At 37.1% G+C, this 24,558-nt stretch overlaps 2 protein-coding genes across 4 annotated transcripts in view; both read right to left on the reverse strand.

The window, feature by feature from the left end:
* The window catches only part of LOC107569636 (twisted gastrulation protein homolog 1-A), a 13,136-nt gene extending 3,327 nt beyond the window's left edge, over positions 1–9,809 (reverse strand). Inside the window, exons 1-4 of one of the 3 annotated variants that reach the window (XM_016255753.1) lie at positions 9,663–9,809; positions 8,558–8,724; positions 3,399–3,498; positions 614–862 (exon numbers count right to left, since the gene is read on the reverse strand). In XM_016255753.1, the coding sequence (XP_016111239.1) occupies positions 614–862; positions 3,399–3,498; positions 8,558–8,683 (475 nt within the window). In that variant the 5' untranslated portion in view covers positions 8,684–8,724; positions 9,663–9,809. Of the gene's footprint in view, positions 1–613; positions 863–3,398; positions 3,499–3,596; positions 4,224–8,557; positions 8,725–9,662 lie in introns of those variants that run through there. The other 2 variants (XM_016255752.1, XM_016255754.1) reach the window with 2 other exon arrangements.
* Positions 9,810–11,009: 1,200 nt separating this feature from the next.
* Positions 11,010–24,558, reverse strand: part of LOC107569631 (ankyrin repeat domain-containing protein 12-like) — a 69,569-nt gene continuing 56,020 nt past the window's right edge. Inside the window, exons 4-12 of the mRNA XM_016255748.1 lie at positions 23,099–23,245; positions 21,481–21,684; positions 20,656–20,798; positions 19,958–20,105; positions 14,527–19,088; positions 14,327–14,425; positions 13,694–13,837; positions 13,300–13,395; positions 11,010–12,214 (exon numbers count right to left, since the gene is read on the reverse strand). Coding sequence (XP_016111234.1) covers positions 12,029–12,214; positions 13,300–13,395; positions 13,694–13,837; positions 14,327–14,425; positions 14,527–19,088; positions 19,958–20,105; positions 20,656–20,798; positions 21,481–21,684; positions 23,099–23,245 — 5,729 coding nt within the window. The 3' untranslated portion in view covers positions 11,010–12,028. The remainder of the gene's footprint in view (positions 12,215–13,299; positions 13,396–13,693; positions 13,838–14,326; positions 14,426–14,526; positions 19,089–19,957; positions 20,106–20,655; positions 20,799–21,480; positions 21,685–23,098; positions 23,246–24,558) is intronic.

A 24,558-nucleotide genomic window follows, 5' to 3' on the forward strand; every position in this document is an offset into this window, starting at 1 on the left:
GGAGGAGAGGAGAGAGGAGACAAGGAGAGGAGAGGAGAGAAGGAGAGGAAAGGATGAGAGGAGAGGAGGAGGGGAGAGAAGAGAAGAGGAGGAGAGGAGAGAAGAGAAGAGACGAGGAGAGGAGACAAGGACAGGATGAGGACAGGAGAGAAGAGGAGAGAGAAGAGACAAGAAGAGGAGAAAAGAAGAGGAGAGGATGAGAGGATAGGAGAGGAGAGGAGGAGAGGAGAGGAGTGGAGAGGAAAAGAAGAGAAGAGGAGGAGGGGAGAGGAGAGAAGAGAAGTGGAGAGGAGAGGAGGAGAGATGAGAGGAGACAAGGAGAGGAGAGAAGAAAAGAGAAGAGAAGAGGATAGGAGAGGAGAGGAGAGGAGAGAAGGAGATGATGAGAGGAGAGAAGAGAATGAGAGGAGAGGAGGATATGATGAGAGGAGAGGAGGAGAGGAGAGAATGAGAGGAGGAGATGACAGCATATTCATTGTTTAACCAAATGTTAATTTTTGGCAGAACTATTTCCTTAAACAGTACAATCATGCCTAATCATCTTTGGTATTCGGAGACAAGATAAAATCATGTTTTGATATGTTTTCCTAGAGATTTGTCAGGCGGTACGCACCATCATGGACGCTGCTGCTGCTGGGCAGGGAGATGTTGTGGCTCTGGCTGTCGAGCGTCTCCAGGAAAGACACGAGGTTCTCGTGGTGGGAAAGCTCCTCAGCGACAGGGAACGACACGACCATCATGTTAATGGGGGCGTCGCCTTCGGTCAGAGCACGGAAGAGCGACGGGATTGGGCGGTACAGCTCCTCGACGGTGCTCTTGGAGGTGGCAGGACTGTCGTTGTAATTCCTGGGGTTACACATTCCTGTGGGACAGAAAAAACGGTAACGGAAAGAACTTCACCACGGTGCACACATCATGATGGAAAAGCAACAACAACAAAAAAGCAAACATGATCACAAATGAAGAATTTGAAGACTGCTTGGCTGATATACATGTACTAAAAGCAATAAATAATGCAGATTGTTTTGCATTTTTTAATGATTTTTTCTTTTCTTTTTTTGGATACATATTGTGACAATTTTGTACACTTTTATAGTAAATGCAAATGTTCACACTACTTTATATTCATATTTGAGGAAATGTTGTGACAATTTTATACTTTTTTAAAATATTTACATGTAAATGTTTACATTATATTTATATTATTTGATTTTTTACATAGACCAAAGGAGGTTCAATAATGGTTTGTTTTTCACACAAAATATTTTTTATTTAATATATTTTAATTTAATTTAATTTTGAACATGATATAAAAAATGAAGGATTTTTAGGATTATTAAGATTTGAGTAGACAAAAATAAAATAAAATAACTTATTTATTAGGATTTCTAAGATTTAAGCAAGGACAATTCTAAAATAAAAAATTTAAATGATAAAAAAAATAAAACAAAATTAATGTGTGCATTTCTATTTTTAGTGAACTTTTATTTATTTATTCTTAAGTAAATACTGTGACATATTTAAAGACAATAAAACATGACTGTCAACAGCAGCTCCACTTGGAGAGATAAACTGCTGGTAAGGAAGGTAATCAGATGGTGGATGAAGGTTTTAAAGATGAAGGAGCAGAACGCTGTAGAGACCTTGTGTTTCAGATTATCTGCGGAGCGGCTGCCAGCACAGCTGCTTCTGATTACGAAGGATTTTTAGGATTATTAAGATTTGAGTAGACAAAAATAAAATAAAATAACTTATTTATTAGGATTTCTAAGATTTAAGCAAGGACAATTCTAAAATAAAAAATTTAAATGATAAAAAAAATAAAAAATTTCATGTGTGCATTTCTATTTTTAGTGAACTTTTATTTATTTATTCTTAAGTAAATACTGTGACATATTTAAAGACAATAAAACATGACTGTCAACAGCAGCTCCACTTGGAGAGATAAACTGCTGGTAAGGAAGGTAATCAGATGGTGGATGAAGGTTTTAAAGATGAAGGAGCAGAACGCTGTAGAGACCTTGTGTTTCAGATTATCTGCGGAGCGGCTGCCAGCACAGCTGCTTCTGATTACCAAAACCATGGCAGGTTCGGCCCTCAGGAACAACACACAGCCCAGTTCCAGTGTTTGGAACAGAACGATCTCTACAATCTGATGGGTCCTTGTTGTGAGAAACGGATGCATCATGCATCGTGTTCATTTTTAGACTGTCTTAGGTATGATGCATCTTTCTCATCTTGACATAAAACCCTCGGTCAATTAAAAGTTTGATCAGTAGCTTTGTTGATTAGATTATTACTGCTCATGCATTATTATGATCCGTGTGGTTTTGCAATGATTGAAGAGGATACCATTCGAATATAGAGAATGAAAACTTGCTTTTCTAACCCTCTTTGCATCATAAACTACTAATTTTTGTATTGAAGAATGATATGGTTTCAACTTTTGTACTCTGATCGGCTGTACGTTCAAACCTCATCTGAACTGACCTGGAGTCTGTGTTTGAAGCTGGGAGTATCTGGATCAGCTCACCTCACACTTTATCCTGCTGTCAGAGGAGTGTACACCAGGCCTCCTGTCATCTACAAACCAGTCCTAATATTTACAAGAGCTCTCACTGGACTGGGAATGAGCCAAACGAGCTCTTCAGTTTATAGTCTTGGTGCGACCCTTAATAATCCTAATAAGCATTTCTTATAATAACTTCACTTCATTTTATTTTGTTTCATTTATTTTATTTTATATTATTATTTTATTTTGTTACTCTATCATTTTATTTGATTTCAGTCATTGTACATAAACCAGATGTGTAAAATATATTTGTTTATTTATGATTTGATACGCATTATGGGACTATTTATTTTAGCATTTAAAATTAGGTGTATAAAATAAAATAAAATAAACATATAATGTATTGTTATGGAATATGTATACAACAAAACATTTTAAGACTACAAGTTTTAAGAGCCAAGACTATAAGCTAAAAATATATATTTTTTTAATTTAATAATAAATTATTTAAAAAAACAAACACCTCCATAATTTATTTTATGCATATATAAATGTAAACATTATATTTAGTTTTTTATTGATTAAAATAAACCAATTACTCCAAAATAATCAAATAAAATAAATAACCACATAATGTATTATTATGGAATATGTATACATCAAAACATTTTAAGACTATAAGTTTTAAGTGTCATTACTATAAACTACAAATATTTTATTTTATAATTTAATGTTTCATAATGTAGTTTTTTAAATATATAAATGTATAATTTTAATTAAATTTTTGATTGCTTAAAATAAACCAATTAATCAAAAACAACAAAAAAATAATAAAATATAAAACTAAACTAAACTAAATAATAGTTATTGTTCATTTCAATCTCACCGACACAGTCGCAGCACTCCTCCCACAGAGAGCTCAAGCACAGCATGCACTCCTTACAACATGAACAGTTTCCCTCCGACGGCCGGCACTGACACAGACCCTGTACACACACACACACACACACACACACACAATATACATTACGAAAGGTAAACATGCAGGGGGAAAATGAGATGACATGGAGGAAGTCTAGCTCACATAAACATGCTCTCCAAACACATGTGCTACAGAGAGCCGTGAGTCTTGAAGGAAACATCGAGATCTTTCAGCTGCAAGAGTTAAAAGGAAACCACCCAAAGAGACAAAGAACATTTAAACATGAGAAAAAGCACCAGGCTGAGAAGAAACAGAGCTGCGAACTGTTCCACGCTGGAAAAAATGTCCAACGCCCCAGCGGAGAGGGGAAAAAGACTGACCCAAACCTGGGACACATTTAGAGTTATAATTACAGAGAAAACAGCAGAACACAGACACACATTTGGCTCTCTGCGTTTCGTGTTTTGCCAGCATTTGTGAGGAAGAGGTCAATTTCCAGATGTGTGTGTGTGTGTGTTTCATTAAAACTGAAAGTTCTAAAGAGTTACAATAGAAACACATAAAAGCGACTACGGAAAAGCCAATACCTGAAAACACACGTGGGCCAGATCCTTCCAAAAGAAACAAGCCCAGACAATTCCCCATCCCTGTCCAGTTCTCTTTAGTCTGGGGAATTGCGTGTGCCATTTTCATGCATTCCTTAAAAGAATCATCGAGCCAAACTACATAAAAGCCATAAAAGCTCAGTTTACTTTAGGTCAAGACACTGAAGCACAACCTGTCCAAACACAGCCTCACAGACTCCTGCTGTACCTGCAAACAATCCACGGGGTCATCTGAAAAAGAGACGATTTCGCCCAGCTGTGAGATGAAGCTTCACTGCGACTATAATGTCTGATAGTGCATGCAAAATGTAAAAAATTAAATGGTTATTTATGATCCAACTGATATCAATTCTAACAATTAATTTATTACATTTCAAGTTACTTAAAGGGGTCATATGATGCGATTTCAAGTTTTCCTTTCTCTTTGGAGTGTTACAAGCTGATTGTGCATAGATAAGATCCCTGAAGTTGCAAAGACTTAAGTCACAAACCCAAAGAGATATTCTTTATCAAAGTTAAGACTCTGCCACGCCCCCCTAAAACGGCTCGTTCTAACACGCCCCCACATATCTACCTCACTATGTGGAAATATTAGCATAATGCCGCCCAAATGTGCATGCAAAGAAAGAAGGCGTGGTTTCAGTAACCGCAGTTAGTGTTGAAGCAGCATGTCAGGGAGACGCTGTGTGTTTCTAGGCGAAAGCAAAATCACTTTATTTGGCCTTCCGAAAGTAGATGCATTTAGAAATCTTTAAGATCACTTACAACAGAACAGCAATGCATTTTATGGACGACCGTTTCGTGAACCTAGGAGAGGAGGTCATTCTGACTTTGCTATGACAATCTGGCGCTTCTGAATCAGCTACTGTTTTGTTATTAGTTTAAGTATTTGCTATTGACTGTTCAAATGCGGAGTTTTGCACATCATGTGTGTGTGTGTGTGTGCGTGCGTGCGCGCGTGAGAGAGAGAGTGAGAGAGACCAGCTTCATCACTGTGTCTGTTACACGACTCTGCTACCCTTTCGGGCTCCTTCTTTACATTTATTTTGAAAGATGAAGCTCGCGATTATGGTAAGGGGTGTTACATTTCCGACGAGTGATTGCGGTGTTCGGCCAATCACAATGCACTGGGTCAGCTGGCCAATCAGAGCAGACTGCGCTTGTCGGAAGGCGGGACTTTGTAGAAAACGAAGCGTTTGAGAGAGGCGGGGCATAGAGGACCTACAATAATGTTCAGTATTTGAAAAAAAAAATTTGTTTTTTGAACATTAAAGCATGTCAACATATTCTGTTACACCAAATACACCAAATAATGATCTTTAAAAAAGCATCATATGACCCCTTTAATAAATAAAATTACTACATTCTTGGTGAAATATACACATTTTTTTAAAAATAATGTTCTTAATATTTTATATAAATTTCATAATATTATACACACACAAATGCATTTTTTAACTAAATATTTTAAGATATTAGTAAAATTATTGTTTAATATAATTTTATTTAATATTATTATGTTTTTCCTGTTTTTTTTGTAAATGATTTTAGTGAATGCTATTGTTATTATAAAAAAATAATTATTATTCAAAGCATTTGTTAACACATTATTTCATCTAAATGCTCAACCTCAGTTTTTCTGTTCAGTTTTTAAAAATGATTTTTTCTTTTTATATAAATTTATTTTTTTACAGAAGAAAAGGTTTAATGATGATCCAACTGACATCAGTTCTCACAGTTAATTTAATTGCAAGTAAGTAAATAAATAAATAAATAAATAAATACAAATGTACTGTAATCTTTACTCTAAATTTTCCATCTACATTTATTTTCCTGTTTGGATGGAAAATATTGGCTTTAATTGTTGTTTTTTTCATGCAATTTTTTTTTTTAAACAGTTTTACTCTGAGATATGACAAAACAGAATTAAAATGCTTCATGCTGGCTTATTTTGAGCTCATTTAATGCCCCAGTGATGTTAATGTACAGTGTTTGTCATGACAATAAAGCACACTAAACTGAAACTAAGAGAGAACATTCCTCTAAATGAAGGGCAGTTTTGGGGTCCGGACGGGGGCCGTGAACACCTGGCGGTTCCTGTGTGCCCTCACTTCCTCTTCAGAGCTCAACCTGTCACACTGATGCTGACATTCACTTTCATTCACTGTTCTTTTAGTGTACTGTTGGATGAAACCAACATGACCCAAACTAACTGTTATTGTGAGACAGCAGAACAGAGAGCAGGAGAAAGTGTGTGTGTGTGTGTGTGTGTGTGTGCTGCAAGAGTGTTAAAGTGCTCTGAGCAGACTAACGTGTGCTGCCTTGCCCCACAAAGCATTCATGTGTGACTAAAACAACCTCAGCTGCCCCACCTAGAGACACACGACTGACAGCCACAGCTTTCAGTAACTACACACACACACACACACACACACACACAAATATTCACGGGAACTTTCAACAGATTTCAAACCACCTACAGTAGAAACATGCATAACAACCAACTAACCACCTAGCAACACCATAGCAATGTTCCAAAACACACCAGAAACCATACTGGCAATGTCCTGGCAACTTGGGTTGGGAGATAAATCGATATTGAAATAAATCTATCATATCAATAATAAACTTTTGAGTAATTTTCTACATTTATCCTCTAGATGATCAGGCACATGCAATTATGACAAATGCATTGATATTTTATAGTGAAATGTACTTCTAAAACTAAAAATAATACAGTTTATTAAAACATAACATTGATATTTTTATGTTTAATATCATACAACCAAGATTCATCAAGTTTCATCCATGTTTGAACTTATACAGAACCTTATTTGACCAAAAAATTCAAATGTATTTGTTGTAAATGAATTGTTATATTTGTATTTATTTACATTTTAATATTGATTAAATTGTTTGATTAAAAGTTTCATGGTTTTATTTCATTAGATTTTTGATACAGAAAAATGAAATGAAAATGCAAAATGTGGCTCTGTGTAGAGTATTATTTGAAAACATTCAGTTCTTTTAGTTTTATTTATATAATATTATAGTATTTATTAATATTAGATTATGAATTAATAATAATAGTATTTATTAATATTAAATTAGCTTTTATATTTATATTTTAAATGTTTATATTAATTTTAGTAATCTTAATTTAGTTCTTTCATAATGAAATATTTCCATTTAGATTTAATTTTATTTAATTTGATTTCATTTTTTTATTTTAATCACTTTAATAATATAATAATAACATTTGTCACTCTCTAACAAACCGAACGCACAGCATCCTATGGTCTTCAGAAAATGAAAATCGGTGTTTTGATGCTTTCAGCAGGTTTTCCTCATCTGCTCTGGTTTGTCTCTCATCGGTGCGTGTGCCGGGCTGTTTACTCGTGTAACATCATGAACCTCTGTGTTTACTCCCCAGACAGACGTGTCACGTCCCCCGAGTGTCTGTCTCTGTCTCCCTTCCTCTCCCAGTCTCACCGGGACACACAGACCAGAGTAAACACACACAGATCCAATCACAGCAGCGAGAGAGAGAGAAATGAAAACCAAAGAAAGAAAGAAAGAAAACAGAAATTATTTAGGAAAGCAGAATTTAAAAATAAAATAAATAAAAGGACCTTCCCAAGTATACTTTTGTATAGGCAGACATCTAAATTTAAAATAAAAAATCAACACTGAGCCAAATGCACAACAGAAAGAGCCACAAAAATAACATGAAACACACACACACACACACACACACACACACACAGCGTAGAGCCGTCGTTACGCTCCAGGGAAAAAGTGATCCAGTATTACACGAGTTACACCCAGCGCTTCTGCGGTGGAGAGCACAACAGACAGAAGAACATCACAACATCACAGAAAAAGCTTCAGACTGGAGCTTCAGCACAATATTATGATGTTCTGCTCTCAGGAACCTGAAAACATGTGTGTGCTCTGATTCCATGAGGGAAAGCGATGCATCGTTCTCCTGTTTCACTCAGGAATGTTTCATTTTGGGAATGTTTTCAAACATTTTTCAGTATTCCACACGTCCAACTTGAGCTACCAAAGAGGCATTTTGCAGAAAAAAAGAAGTCCTAACCCTAAAACAATGCATCTTTGTTAATGATGATTAGATTTGCTTCTAGTGTAAATATAACCGTACCAGAGCATGAGACACCTGCTGGAGCTCCTACACCTTCTGACCAGTCGCTTTACATTACTTTTCAAGGCATTCATCATTATTAAATACTGACTTTTAGGAATAATCATGATTTACAGATTTCATACTCTCAAAACACAATTCATATCTGTTGAAATATTTTAGAGCAGAGCTAACATTAACACATAACACAGCCATTTTCAAATTCCCTGACATTATCCATGACTTGTGGAATTCAGCATGAATGTCTATTATTAAAAGGTTGATGAAGATGAAAATTGCAATTAAAATAAAAATTCCAGAGGAGAGGAAACATTGGGAACTGACCCGGCGTGATAAATAAGCATCAGTTGTACCTGTAGAAGACATTTGCTGACGTCGCTGGCACACAGAGCTTTGTTACAGCCGCTGATGAGGGTCAGTCCAGACAGAAGGAACAACACAGAGATCAGGACGGGACAGAGGAACAGAGCCGGCCGCATCCTGACCCAAACTCCACACACCTGCGCTCAACACAGACCAACTATTAACAGATCAGACCATGTGCACTGAAATGTATAGAAGTATATATCTATATCTATATATACACACTAATAAAACAGGGTATTTTAATACTTTTTGTATTTTACTTTACTTTTAGTCATTTAGCAGACGCTTTTATCCAAAGCGACTTACAAATAAGAAAAAGTCATTAAAACTAAAAGCTAAAACTCTAAAAACACTATATATATATATACACACACACACACACACATTTAAGAAAATAAAAGAAATTAAATAGAAATGACAAATGCATACAACAACATTTCAAAACTAAACATTTAAATGAAAACTAAAAAAATAAAGCTAAAAACAATTCAAAATATTAAAAGAACAAAAGGTATGAGTATTTAATGAGTAAAGGTATTTTGCACATAAAAAAAATTCTTTAAGCAAACTTGGAAAATATACAGTTATGTCACATTCAGGCAAATTAAACACAGATTTGGACTTAATAAAATGTATTTAATAAATAAAAATGACTAAAAAAATAAAATGACTTGTTTAAGTGTACACAATGGTATGCATGAGAATTATTTTTTTTTAATTTTATTTTAGTGTGTGTGTTAAAAACCAGATTTAGCACTTTTATGCATAACATGCACGATTTCCTAGTTTTGTATTTGTTTTCTAAAGCAAACTTAGACAATATAATCCAGCTAGGTCACACTCAGGCAAATGAAACGCAGATTCGGAATGCAGAACGCTGAGGAACTTCTCCGTGGCGTGTTGAACGTTCTCTCCTCGCGCGAAATACACAAACACCAAGAAAAGCTCTGCATAAGCGCCACAAACACGCACTGACGTCCAAAAGCGCTGGCGTCTCAAACGTGACGCAAAAACACGGAGGATTATCACGTCACAGATCTGGCATACGTCACATCTTTACATGTATTTGGCAAATATTATAAGCGTACTTACTGTAGCACTTTGAAGCGTTCTCAACACTTTCCTGAGGTTTTTGACTTTCTCTCATGCGGATCTCTTGTCTTGGCTCCTTTTACTCTGAATAGAAACATGCGCGGCTTTGATTCATGGAAATGGACGAAGTGAGTAGAGCGGCAATTAGCATACCATACGGGTCCTCAAAGGGGCGTGGCTTATTGGCCCGGATGTTGTTTCTGATTAGTCGGAAACCACGGGGCTACACAAATAAATAGTTTTAACTCTTCGCTATGCATTTTATGTCTTTTAAAGTCTCCTTGTGCTATTATCAGGCGTCAGTTATTGTTCAGAGCGCTGCTAAAACAGGAAGAAGCGCACAAACGAAGTCACATAGTCACCATTACTTTTCACAGCGCTGCTGGGTTTCAGCCAATCACAGTCGCCGGTGCAGATTACTGTATTGCTCGGTCTTTATGATAAACTGTTGGACTCATTTGTAAAGTCAGTGAATAAAAGGAACTGCCAAATTATTAAAAGTTACAAGAGGCCTCAACAAAAGCACAAGTGGCTTAGTAGTTAAAGATTTGAAACTGAAAATGTGTTGGTACAGTCACTATTAACTATCCAATAATAATAATAATAATAATATTATATTAGAATATATATATAAGAAAAATGTTATAAATACAAATTCATATACATAATTAGTATTATTACTTTTATTATTAAATGTATACAGTATAAATGTATAACTTAATATAATTTATAATTATTATAAGAACATAATTTAAGAAATGTAATGATCAATATTTGTATTTTATAAATAATATAATTATAATAATGTTTTATAGATCCAAAACAATGCAATATTCATACATGCACATAAAAACTGAACTAAATTAGTTCTTAAAGATCGTTTTGATGTTGATTAATATTGTTTAATCCGTTCACTCTGCCATCTGCTGGACAAAATAACATCAGTATCCAAAGTTACATATGAATGTTTCCAAAAAGTCCTGATTTTTGAGCATTTCAATTGAGAATGGAGTAGAAACATTAATATTCACTAGTAAATTCCATGACTTTTAAGATTTAAAAGACTAATGTTTCCATGTCCATGACTCTGGGAATCCCGTTTAGACAAAAAAGGAGAGCAAAAAAGAGTTTTTTTGATTTCACAACCAATAAAATTTATTCAATTATATATTACAAATATGTACATCCTCATGTAACAAGTAAATATTAAAATAGACATTTTTAGAACCATCGTTCAAAAGGCATTACGTTGTAAAAAATAGGTCTTGTTGTGATCTCACATTAAAACTGTAAAAGGGTATTTCTTTTCTATTGAGAAACCACAACACACTTTTTCTTTTTTTTTTCTTTTTTAAATGTGCGCAAGACACAAGGGACAACACGCAAGAAGTGGATGTTACTAACGGACACAACGATGGAAGAAAAGAACCAGGACCACTTCAGTAAACCTCACCACGGTACAACTTTTTAGAAAGGGACGAACCTGCGAAAGCATGCACATTATAGAAATCACAAGTCAAAAAACATCGGCTTTGATGAATGTCAAAGGGTTAAAAGAGGAATTTAAAAACAAAAAAAGATTTTCAAAACATGCTTAAAGAGTTAAGCGAACATCAATAACAACAACAAAGAACTTCAATGTAAAAACAACTTTGGTCCATTAAACATTAGACAAAACAAAGTTTACAATCAAAATATTTATTACTTAAACTTTTTCCGTCCTCTGTTTTCTTAAATTTTTTACAAGTTAAAAACAATAATTACATGGCTATTTACAAATGCACAATCAGTATGTATAAAATAAGTTAAAAAAAATGAGGAGCACAATCTATACATAATCTATGAACACTCACTGTAGAAACATGTTGGATTGCGGTCTCTTTCTTAGCGGAGGAGAAAAACCTCTCGCACGCTTTCCGATGGTGGTCTTTAGCCTCCGGAGGCTGGTTTTTCCGATGCTCCTCTGTCGACCCGTGGCCTACCGTTCTGGATGGTGGACCTCAGGGTTAAGTGCGTTTTAGATTAGGCCTGCAGTCTATCGGAACCAATCTGGCACCCATATGATGAAGTGCGTTTGGACCGGAACCAGAACTAGAACAGCGAACACAGACTGAACCAGTGATGACAGCTAGCCTGGAAGTGCAGCGCTCGTTTGTGTTATTTTTCTTTTTACTTTTTATTAGAAAGCGTCCGGTCAACGACATGTGCACCGTGACACACAAACACACAACATACACACACACACGCACGCACGCACACCTCCAAGTCAAATGCTTCGTGTTTTCGTCCTACGCTCGTGTCTTGACATCATCACTCTTCGTGGCCCGACAGCTACTAAACCGTCGTCTCTGTATCTCATCGGCGGGTCATATCGGCGTCAGGTCGAAGTCGTCGTTGACCTCTACGAGGGGGATGTAGAATTCAGGAATCTCGAAGATGCTGGTAGACTTGTAAGTGGCGGGATCCAATTCCTGCAGCTTCAGCTGCCACTCCAGACGCTGAACAGCGTTTAACGCTGCTGCTTCGTGCTGCTGACGCATCAAGAGACACGTCTGCGGGAAAACAGAGATTCAAGTCAGTCATATAGGTACTGAAGTTCACTTATGTATGCATTTTATTGCATTAGACAGCAAAATATCAAAGTGGCATGTGAGCTGATAATATTGCAGTAGCTATTTTTATTTCAAATAAATTCAAATTTATTTGAGATTTCATTATCTGACTAGGGGTCTGCAGGTCTTTAAAGTCTTAATTTAGCCTTCCAGAAAAAGAAAGTCTTAAATTGTGTCTTAAAGTGTTAAATCTTAAAAAGGTGATGGCATTAAATGTGGTATGCGTTGCAAAATACTCCTACTACTACTAATAAGGAAATAAATAATTAAATAATTACAATCTTCCTCAGTATTTTTTGTTTTGCTTTCTAATACAAATATCTAAACATCCTTAAATGAAGATACATTTACTTGAGATGCACATTGAACATATGAAGAAATTTATGTAAAAATTAAGTGAGTTTATGCTTAAAAACTGTCAGTGGTATATGAAAATTAGTTTTCCCTTGAAATTGTTTTTTTATTTGTTCTTACTTTAATCATAGACTCACTGCTTTTGATCAATTTCTAAGAAAACAGGACTTCTTTTGTCATTTTGCTTATCAAGTAAACGCATCTTTAAGAAATGTTAGACTTTTGAACTAGAAAACAAGACCAAAAATGGACACTTTTTGCAGTGTGATCAGTGATCTAGTGGTTAGTAGCAGAGCTAGTTAAACCTTAAACTATTTTGTATTTATTGTTTTTGAAAACTAAATGAAAACGTAATAGAGGTCTGTTGGACGTTGTATTTTGAAACTTTGAAGTGTTGCTAATATAAGATATTTACATTTAGAGACATGTAGAGAACATATTGACCATATTCCATTAAATACTTTGCTTACATTTTCTTTACTTGGTCTTAAAAAGGACATAATTTTACCTTTATTAAAATAGCAGAAACTCTGATCTTGTTGCTATAATTTCCTGTATTTTTAAGCATGGCTAATGTGTCCAAATACTTTTTGGGGCCGCTGTACCATGACATTTCTACACATGCTAGTTGTTTGTTGCATTTCATTTAATATTTCTGTTTGCTTTTGTACCTTCAACTTGTCAAACTTGTCATCTACATCCTGAAGCCAAGACATAAACTGCCTCGCATTGAACCGATCTCTAACAGAGGTCTTCCCATCGTCACCCTGAAATGTAAAAAAGAAATTTGTAAAGATGACCCATATGTTGCAAAACCATTTTTCTAAGGTATTAAAAGAACATTCCAGATTCAAAACAAGTTAAGCTCCATTGATGTGATGTTGATTGCAGAAAATAACTTAGATTCATCACTCTGGTTGAGAGATCACTGTTAAAGTAATAAGAGCCTTTCAAATTAAATTAGTTGTACACTTGCATAGCAAATAGTGAAAGTTACAGTGTTTACTCAAGTTTGAAAATACTCTTTTTAATTTAAAATAGCGTCCTAATAATATGGCCACTTACCTGGACGTCCTGGGGCATGTTGTATACTTCGGCATCCAATAGGACTGTGCAGGCACTGAATGGAAGCGTCTGATTGGCTAGTGTTCTTGCAGCACGGTAATGAACTCTCAAAACCTCCTGCTCATTGGATACAATCAGCTTTTCCTGGAAGAACAAATGCCTCAGTGATTTCAAGTCATTTTAATTGCAACCAAAAAGCAGCAAGCTGAAGCTAAAAAAAATAACCTAAAATTCAAACATAATTATATAATTAAGCAGGCTCAAAAAGTTTCTTTCATAACATTTAAGACCCTTTTATATAATAACATACATAATTTTATGTTTGTGTTTAGTAACTATATATCTGTAAAAGAGCTTATCAAACCTAAATATTATGAACAATACATCTAATAACATTTTATATGTAAAATAATTATAATCATTATAATATTTATCTTTTTAATTTTTTATATTTTATCATTACATTTAACTTTTAATTTTACATTTTTATTTATTTATTTTTATTATTTATTTACACATTTTCTCACAAATCCCCTGAAGTTCCATCATGAACCCCTAGGGGTCCGTGACTAGTTTGGGAAACCCTTATCTAGGGATTGATGTTCAATAAATATAATCTTGGTTTCCATTTACCCTTTCAATGCTGTGCTGCAGTCTTAGCTTCATCCGCATCACCTCTTGCTGTTTGAACATCTCCTTCAGTGGTTCAGGTAGTGAGGGAGGTGGCGTTATCTACAAAAGCAAACAAATTGGCAAGCTTTTAGCATTTTTTCCCCCCTTAGATATCAGCAAGAATGAGTTGCAATCATTACTTTCACAGAATGCAAGAATACCGTTGGGATGCAGAGCTTGCTGAGAGGGTTTCCATCCAGCAGATAGGACCCATTGAATGTCACATATTCATCGTAGTACTGAGGCGCTTGAGGAATGACACTACAAAGTACTTTCCTCTTCTCCTCGATCTTCTTGCGAATGTGTAAGTATTCATAATAAGGGTTTGCTCTCTCGGTCTGGTAAGGCTGGATCTCTTCAAGCTTCAGTGCATCTACAATTGCAGCTAAAGACTGCTGCGTCTTTTCTTTGACCTGCTGAGCCGTAAGGTTCACTTGGGTCGGTGGAGAAACCCTAGGCATCTTTCTTTTCCTTGGATGTGTTGCTTGAATGTCAGCTTCTTCTTCAAGGAGTCGGACTTTGGCTCTTGCCCCAGATGAATCGGAATCTCTCTCCACGACTGATATTGGGGAGGAACTTCCTGAGGTTTCACCACTGGGAGGCTCTGCTTGATGATCAGGTTGAACAGCAGCACTGCTTTGACCCTGTTCTACATTATCCTGAAGGTCTGATTTCATAGGCTTCTCCTCAACAGCAAGCTGGTCTGATGCCGCTATGTCAGCTTTGCTTTCAGACAACGCTTGGGTTGTTGCACCTTCATCTGAGGATTTTGCCCCATCCGTTTCTGTGATTCGATTCTTGTCCGAAACATCTTCAGAGACCTCCATGGGCTCCTCAGGGATCCTTTCTGGACTGGCACAGCGAGACACAGTTGTTGCTGAAGCTGCATGAATGCCTTGCTCGTGTTTCTCTGGTTGAGCATCAACTGTAACCAATGACTCACTGGAGAACCTTGAGGTACTTTCATCTTGCACTCTTGCATCAACCTTTTCTGAATCCTCTTGGACACTGGTTGTTTTCAGCAGTGGTTTAGTAGTTTCTTCAGGGCTTGATCTACATGAACCAATAGATGTACTTGGAGTGCAATCTGTTTTGCTGATGTTCTCCCCACTCTTTTCCACTTTGTTCTCAGAAACAACCAAGGGTTTCTCTCTTTGCTCTGGCCTCAAACTAGAGTCAGCTGTCAATGTCTGTTTGCTACTGGAAATGGGGCCAGTTTCCCACTGCTGGCTACTAGAATTCAAAGGTGCACTGGTTTCAGATGAATTTTGTGTGTGAGAAGACTGAAATGATGCAACTTGTGATGCCTCCTTGTTTGATCCCTCTGTCATTCCGGCACCAGGGATGTCAAGCTGACCAAGACTTGCATGCTCTACTTGACTACTAGTGTTGCAAGAACTGCTCTGCTCTTGCAAATGGGTCTGAAACACACTGTTAGCCTGTGTGAGGTTACTTAGGTTTTTAGCACTAGACTCTCGCAAGTGTGATGAAGAAACAGATGAAGAAACTTGAGAAACAGGAGTGACGCCTTCACCTTCATTGCTAGTCAGATTTTCGCTTTCTGGAAGAGCACTAGTAAGACTTTGACTGCTCCGATTCTCCTGAACAGGGAGCACGCTAATCTCGGTTTGATGAACCGCAGCTTGCTCAGTGCTTGGCTGTGATGCAATACTGATTATCTGAGACTCTTCTGTCAGTCTAGTTTCAGCTGGTGGCACCTTGGCTTCTTCATCCAAAATAGCCCTTAAGCATGGGGACGCATGCCTGCTTGATAACGGTGTTCGATTGCAGAGAGCCGCTTCGGGAAGACTGCTGGTATCTTTATCATGAACAGTAGGTGATCTGGAGGACTGTACAACGAGGGAAGACTGCAGGAAAGGTGGTTGGGAATCTGAAGCGTCCATGTTCATGTCAGAATCATATTCAGTTGGTCTAGGTGTCAGTATAGTTGCATGACAGGAATCTTCTGAACTTGCCACAGAGATCATGGATATTGATCTTGACATAATGCCAGATTTTTCACTCTCTGGTCTCGGAGATCGGCTGAGATTGTTTTCGATGACTGGTCCATTCTTCCCGAAGGTTTTCGCATCCAGTGAGAGCGTTCTTCCACTGGTGGCATCTTTCAAGACTTTCTCGTGGTGCCCATCTGGCGCCTCTGAGCTCTTTGACCGAGTCAGTTCCTTGGTTAGACAAGACTCACTGGACGAAGAGGATGTTTTATTTTTTTCCTTCGTTTTCTGTTTCCCAGGGTCAATTCCTGGACGCTGCTTTAGCCGCTCACGTTCCTTCTGCTTAATTTTCTCTAAGTGCTTCCTGTGCCACTGTTCAATTTCCTGGTCCTTGAGACTGAGCATGCGTTCAAAGCTCGTCTTCATGAGGTCATCATTCACCAACCTCTTTTCTTTGGGACGAGTATCCTTTAGAGTAGGTGCAACCTTAGATTTGGAGTCCACTTCACTTGGTTTCGGCTTGCTAATTTTGCCATCCCTGTTCAGCTGGGATCGATCTTTGTCCTTTTCCTTGTGTCGATCCCGCTCACGGTCTCGATGTCTTTCAGACTCTCGGTCCCGCTCTTTTCTATCCCTGTCTTTCTCTGGAGGCTTGGTTGCCTCTTCTTTTGATTTAGACGAAACAACCTTATTGTTCTCACAAACATAGCCTTTCTTCTCTTCCAATAACAACTTTAGATTGGAGTAGGATGAGGAAGAGGGGGTGGTCTCTTTTGATTTCTCTTTTTTCCTCTTGTCAGGATCTTTGTCCCGTTCTTTTTCTTTATTGCGGTCAGATTTTCCATGATCAGTGGTTTTCTCGGGGGCTTTGCCTTTCTTTTCAGAACTCGTTTTATCTTTGTCTCTGTGGTCACCAGAGGAGTGCTCTTTCTCAGCTCTTTTGTCAAGCTTGTCCTTATTCTTCTTGTTCTCTTCATGCTTTTTCATTAAAGACATTGCTTTGAGCTTGTCACCCTCTTTATGGCTCTTATCATTGGGTGAATGTGAAATATTTGTTAATTTTTCCTTTTCTTTCCATCGATCTGTAGTGTTGTGAGGTTCAGTCTTGTCAGCTAAATGCTCAGATTTTACTTTCTTATCTTTATCTGTGTGTTTCTTATCAGACTTTTCAGACTCCCGGTCCTTTGTTGGTGGTCGCTTATCATTTTTCTCGAGAGAGTTCTTCTCTGGAGACTCCAGTTGATCTTGGTCAGCTGAATTGCCAGTGACTGGCTTATCATCTACTTCTTCTTTCACTCCTGAACTGTGCAGTGAGCTGTCAGGAATTCGGCCAGAGCCAAGACCCTCACTCCGTTCATCAACTTCATCTCCTTTTCCGTCCTTTCCCCGCTCCTCTTTAAGAGGCACCTCTTTTTTCTCTTTTTTAATGGACTTGTCCTTTTCTCGCTCCTCTTTTGACCTTCTGTCCTTACTGCTGCTACTGCTTAAATGTTTGTCTTTTGATGCCCCTCTTTCCTCTTTGACAGGCGATGAGTCTGAGGATTTCAGGGGAGATCCACCAGCAGGCATCTCACATTTGCCTGAGTGTTCTTCATTTTCATCACTTTTGAAGAAGTTCTCCTTCCAAAACTCCCGATCAAACTCCATGTTCCTATGTCCATCCTTGCGTGGTTCTTTTTGCCGGTGGCGATTCCTCTCGGCCTCATACTCCTTCCTATACCTTTCCTTCTCCTTGTGTTTCAGCTTGTGCTTTTTTACAACTTTCCCATCTTTGTCAGTCTTCCTGAAGACAGCCTCAGAACTGTCCATACTGTTGCTCAGACTACTGTCTTTGAAAGGACTGCAACTGCGGTCATCTCCATCCAAGTTAAGCTCTTTGTGGTGATGTTTGCTCTTTTCCTTGTGCTTGCAGCTCTTGCTGCTAGAACCTTCTGTGCAGAAGTCAGAATCCGTGTAGTGGTTGTACTTGACGCCTTCCCCTGGACAGGATCCATCAGCGATAGAAACACAAGTCTTAGCGTTTTCCTGTTTCAATGGAGTTGTCTGCTTGTCAGTTTGGCTGTGGTTCAGCTTTGGGGACTTGACTACAGACAGGTGAAAGAGGTGGACCGATGTGTCATCCTTTGTACTGAATGACATTTTGAACGAGTCCTCTTCCCTGACGCTCTTGTCAGAATTGTCAGACACAGTTGCCGAGGAAAAAAGAAGAGACTTGCTGTTCTCCTTCCCTTCTTCTCGGACTTCCTGGTTCTCCTTGTTTTTGCTTTGGCTCTTGTTCTTTTTCTTTTGTTTACCTTTTTCTTTCTGTTCCACTGGCGTGAGAGTCAAGCTTTCTTTCTTTGATCTACCATCCGTTTTGTGACCATCCACACTGACCGACCTGGTGGGCGAGTTTGTTCTTTCTGTTGGCACCTCGGCTTCATCGCTTGAACTATCTGAACTGCAGTAGACACGCGACGCTTTTGTTTTTTTAGACTTGCACGTCGGCGTCGACTGGTCACTTTTGCTGCCTTGTTTGGAAGCATAGTGGTTCCTTTCCTTCTCCTCCTTTTCCTTTTGCCGTAGCTCTCGCCGTAGGATGTGTCGGTCATTAAGTGTCTTACTGAGGTCCTCCTCCTCTTCCTCATCCTTAAACTCATATTCATCCAGCCCTGACATGGATGACGAAGCCTTCACTGTGGTCGATTTACTGTCAGAGTCTTTTTCAGCATCGGAGTACTCCATGTTCTCGTCTACACTGGATGGATTTACCGAAGGTGGGTCCTCTGATTCTGTGGCATACAAAATAATGGAAAAAAAGGAATTAATAATACGCTATGACATTAGCATATGTAACACATAACCAGAACTAGTACCTAGTCCTCCAAAGCTCAACCAAAAAAATGTTTTCATCAAATAAAGTGCTTTATAAAGTGAAAGATATCAAATTATTGTGTGAGGTAATCAACAGCATGCAAAAGAAAGTTACTTGAGACTTGACTTGGACTCAGTTCTTTAGGTCCACAAAGAGAAAAAATTATCTTAATATCGCAAGTGTTTTGATAAAAGTCTTGACTTTTAAGTCAGTCACAAAGACAAATTTCCTGTTGAGTGGGCATTTACAGAAATATAATAAAGATTTAAAAAAGAAAACTTTAAAATGCAAGTAAAAATTTGAATACAATTTAATTTCAAACAGTAGAAGCATGGCACTAGCAACAAAAAGGTCATGGGTTCAATTTCAAAGGAATTATGAATGGAAAAAGAAAAAAAAGATCCAATGCAAGTCGCTTGGGATTAAAGCATCTGCAAAAAAAATCTGCTTTCATGCTAAAGAGTTAAAAAACTAACCTAGAGAATGCAGAAAACTACACTAAACATTTGAAGTTCAAAGCTGTCCTAAGACAAGAATGCCTTATGGTTTTAGGGTTTAGGACAACTTTGATGAAAGGTTTTGATCCATTTCAAATGTTGACTAGTGTATTAAGGAAATGGATTTGACTTGGCTTGGACTCTGCATCAGATATTGCTCAGCATGTCTGACAGCATGCCGCAAATGTTGACAGAGCTCGTGTTTAACCCAGAAAAAAAGAAAATAAAAGTTCAAAAGAAATGCTAAAAGCAACAGCACTGGCAAATCTGCTGCCAACTTTCTCCGTACCTGAAGAGCTCTCTTCTGCTTCAGAGAGTGGGATCTCTCCCTTGAGTAACTGCTCAAGCTCCTGAGAGTCAGCAACATCAACCGGTCTCTCCCCTCTCTTGTTGGCCTGGAAGGCATTGCCTCCATGACGCAAGAGCAGCTTCACAATCTATAAAGGTTTGGCAAAACATGACAGACAATATACAGAGGTGAATCAGATGATCAGAAAGATTCACAATTACTACAAGTTCTGCAACAGATATTTGGCTACTTTGAGAGTATATTCATCAGTCAATAAATGTGTCCGCTCTGATGTTTAAAAAAAACAGTGTGCTCTACAGCCTCATTAATGCCTAATTTTATTATTACATAAATTAGGTGTTACTTTTATTTGTTGCAATTAAATTGTATTAGTTTGGACACACTAAAAACATGGACAAACCTGGTCTACATTCATGCATGCTCAACCAACTTAACTTAAATTGCATTTTGGTATGCTTTTTAAACGACAAAAGGCTTTAACATGTATATATTAAAAAAATTAAGAAAATGAATGTTAAAGCACATAGGCTCACCCTTTAGATTAAAATGACATCAGATCAGTAAAAACAAAATCAGTCAAACTCTTTATATTAACTGACAGATCAGTATCAGCTTTTAAAATCCATGTACTGTAGGTCAATAGCTGTAAATGTCATCATTTAAAAGTAAAAACTCACATCTTTGTGTCCGCTGCTGGAGGCGTCATGAAGCGGAGTGTCATCGTCCAATCCCTGCGTGTTCACTTCCGCTCCTGCACCAATCAGAACCTTCGCCACATCATAGTAACCAAGGTTACAAGCTTCATGGAGAGGCGTCCAACCTGAACAAAAGGACAAACCAATATGAGCTCATGAGATTCTACAACTGGAAGGAAAAACAGAAAACTTGTAACCCTATAGACACTATCATATTTGATATGCACATTTTAAGGCCTGTAAATGATTCACATGATCAAAACTTTGCTGTTGCACAATATACTCCATGCCTTCTGTCGTCTGATTGGTAGTTTATACTTTTTTTTTAGCAAGTAAAAGGCCTTTTAGTGCAATTGCACGAATGTCCAGCTTCAGCTCATGCTTCATTTGTCTTTGTGCTGTGAAATCTTTACTGATTTTTAAAAAGAAAACGTAAGAATCCTTTTATTAATATTTCAAGAACACTTACTGGACTGAAGCAACTTATGATTACCTGATTATCCATAAAATCATGTTCAAATATGAGTATCAAATATGATCATCAGGCTTTTGAGGAACATTTGTTCATCTCTAAATCATCATTGTAGCCAACATCTTATTTAAATTTAAACGTATTAATTTATGGGTTTACAGTAGCAACAATACCAGCAATGACTATATTATTTTAGAACTATTTAATTGTTACAAAGTAACTAAATTAAATAAGATGATTATTTAATTGCATAAAACATAACATAAAAAATAAACTACAGACAGCTTGTTATCAGGTGACGTGATGCTGTAAATGTGCATAAAACACAGTCTCACCTGCAAAATCTTTGACGCTCACATCCGCCCCGAGCCCAATGAGTTCCTTCACCAGCTTGACATCTCCTCTGATGGCAGCCATATGCAGGGACGTCTCTCCTCTCTCGTTCCGTTTGTTCACTTTGTCCTTCTGTCGTGAGGACGAGCTGCTAGCGATCTTCTTCTGCACCGCTGGAGATTGAGAGGGGTGGCTCGGTGTGGTATCTGAGATTACAAACCGGTAAACCAGCACGTCAAGGTCATACGGTTTATCTCAATTGTCAATCTGACCTAACTTGACTACAAAAGGAAGTGAAAAACAGATTACATCATAACACACAGATCATAAATAAACTGGTGACTGCAGGTTTGAGACAGTGTTACTATAATTAGCAAAGACTATTAATTTTTATTTTGGCATTTTCACCTTCATTATTATTGGACAGATAAGAACTGACAGGAAGCGAAGTGGGAGAGAGATCGGGGGGTGGGATCGCCCATAGTGCAACGGTGATGTATGTCAGCTGTATGTCACAGGCTATCAGCGCCGAAATAGCAAAGACTACTCATTAAAACTAATTGAAATAATGCTTAAATAAAATAATACATCAATATAAAACTAAAAATGTTTAACCTTAAAAACAAATTAAAATGAGATGTGTTGCCTTGGCAACTAACAAATAAAATTACTAAAATGAAATTAAATTTAACTTAAAATTAATTAAAAAAAAGCTAAACAGAAAAAAACTGATTAAAAAAAAGGACAAAAAGTACTAAAAATATTAAAACAAACTATATAAATTTTCACTAATTGAAATAAATCTTAAAATAATATCAATATTAGATGAAAACTTCACTTCACTTTTCAAAACTTAAATTAGAAATGTTGCCTTGGCATCTAATAAAATAAAGCTACTACAGCAAACTATTAAAAATTGTTTTCATTAATTGAGAAAAATCTGTAATGAAATTAAATATAAATATCAGATGAAAACTTAAAAATTTAATAAAATTAAAGATAAATAGAAATACAAGAAACAGAAACTGATAAAAAAAATGACAAAAGCATAAATAAACTATAAAAAATATTTGTCATTAATTGAAACAAACATGAAATTAAATAAAAGATAAACATTACATGAAAACTTAAAAACAACAACAAAACTAGAAAATTAGAAATGTCACCTTGGCAGCTCACTGAAATAAAATAAATAAATAAAAACTAAAACTGACAAATAAACAAAACTGACAAACTAAAAAAAACGAAAACTGATGAAATGACCAACTAAACTAAAATGAAAACTGGAAATATAAAAATAAAAGCTAATTCAAAATATTAATGCATACTATAACAGTATATAAATAATACTAAAATAACACCATTGAGAGAGACATTATCATAAATGAAAACATACTAAAAGCACAATAAAATATACACTCAATATATATTTTTGAGTAAATATTGGCTTTTGAACACAAAGAAATCAAATTTAAGAGATACCGATGGTCTACTAAAGAAAATATCAGTGACAACTCACTGAACTTACCTGTTCCCTGGCCACGAAAAAAAAAAAAAAAAGAGCAAAAAAACTGAGCAAAAGTTGAAAAAAAAAAAAGTTCTGTGTTCATCGTTTCCTACCTGGACTGTTGTCTCTCGCCGTCATCTGCATGACAAGTGCCATCTGTTTTCGTTCTGATAAAGGGTAGCCGAACAAAATGTTCACAGGGGTCGACTTCTTAGCCCCCGACTCCTTCTTAACCTTCTTCTTATCCGGACCATCTTTGTCTGCAGTGAACAAGAAAAACGATGGACAGCGCATGAGCACGGGTCTCCTCTTGCACTCAAGCGTCTCAGTTCCTGAAAACGCCGCCGTCTGATACAATTTATCCCCTTTAAACAAACAGCAGAAGCGAAAAAACAGCGTAGGAAACTCTCCAGCCTGACAGACACATGCATTACACATCTAACGCCGTTCCCACGAGTCTTTGCGTGCTACTGAAATGCATGCGATTAAAACAGATGCAGCGGCGAAACCAAGAAAGTGTCAGTGTGTGTGCTTTCTTGAAACGAATCGACGAAAAGCGAGATGCGCAAGACATCAAATTCCCGCAAAATGATGTAACCAAAAGTCGACGGTCTCTCTGAGAGTGATGCAAAAAGCCTAGCAGACAGACAAGGTCATGCGACAGCGGTTAGTGTATTCTAATGGAAATTCGATTTGTTTCAGCCAGTGCTCTGATACGGACGGAGGCTCAGGCGGAGACAGATAAACAAATGAAACCGTGATGCGTCTTGGACCGTTTGCGGCCGCTGGCGATTTTAGCGGAGGCAGTTACCTGCGTATATCCTGCAGGGAGGAAGTAATCTCTCTCCCCACGCATCGCTTGACTGCCCGGGGTCAGAGTCATCTACAGTGCAGAAGCAGAGAGGCGAGAGGAGGAGGAGGAGGAAGGAAGGAAGGGGGTTCAGGGTTCGAGAGGTGGATGGGGAAAAGGGTGGACGGGAGAGCAGAGCACTGATTACACCCACAGGCTCCGCCCCTCACTCAAATGACAAATCACAGCACAGGATTCAAAGACTCCGGGATGAATATTAAGAGACACAGAAGTCATCATAAACCGGAATCCATCTAAATACCATCAAAACAGCAGGACATAAAAGTCCTCAAAATTAAATATTCACTAAGAGCTTCTGAAAAACGACAATATTTGTTTGTTTATATTAATGTTGTTCATGTTAACTAAACTATTAAAAATTGGTTTTCATAACTGAAATAAAGCCGAAATATAATGTAAATATTATTAGAAAACAATATATATTCAACTAAAATGAAAATTAAGCAAACTTTAATTAAATAAATTTTTAGGATTTATTTAATTAAAAATTATACAATTTATAGTTCAGACTCTAAATTCTAAAACGTCCTGCTCTGTATTTTTGCATTATTCCATAATTCTGTGTCATTTTCACATGTAAATAATGCACTGAAAACAGCACTGATCTATATAACGCATTATAAACACTTCACATAGTGGTTGAAACACTTATGGCGCTTTTCCACTGCGTGGTATGACTCGGCTCGGCACGGCTCAGTACGG

The sequence above is a fragment of the Sinocyclocheilus grahami genome, unplaced genomic scaffold (assembly GCF_001515645.1).
Source record: "Sinocyclocheilus grahami isolate Dianchi unplaced genomic scaffold, SAMN03320097.WGS_v1.1 scaffold1366.1, whole genome shotgun sequence".
Lineage (NCBI taxonomy): Eukaryota > Metazoa > Chordata > Actinopteri > Cypriniformes > Cyprinidae > Sinocyclocheilus > Sinocyclocheilus grahami.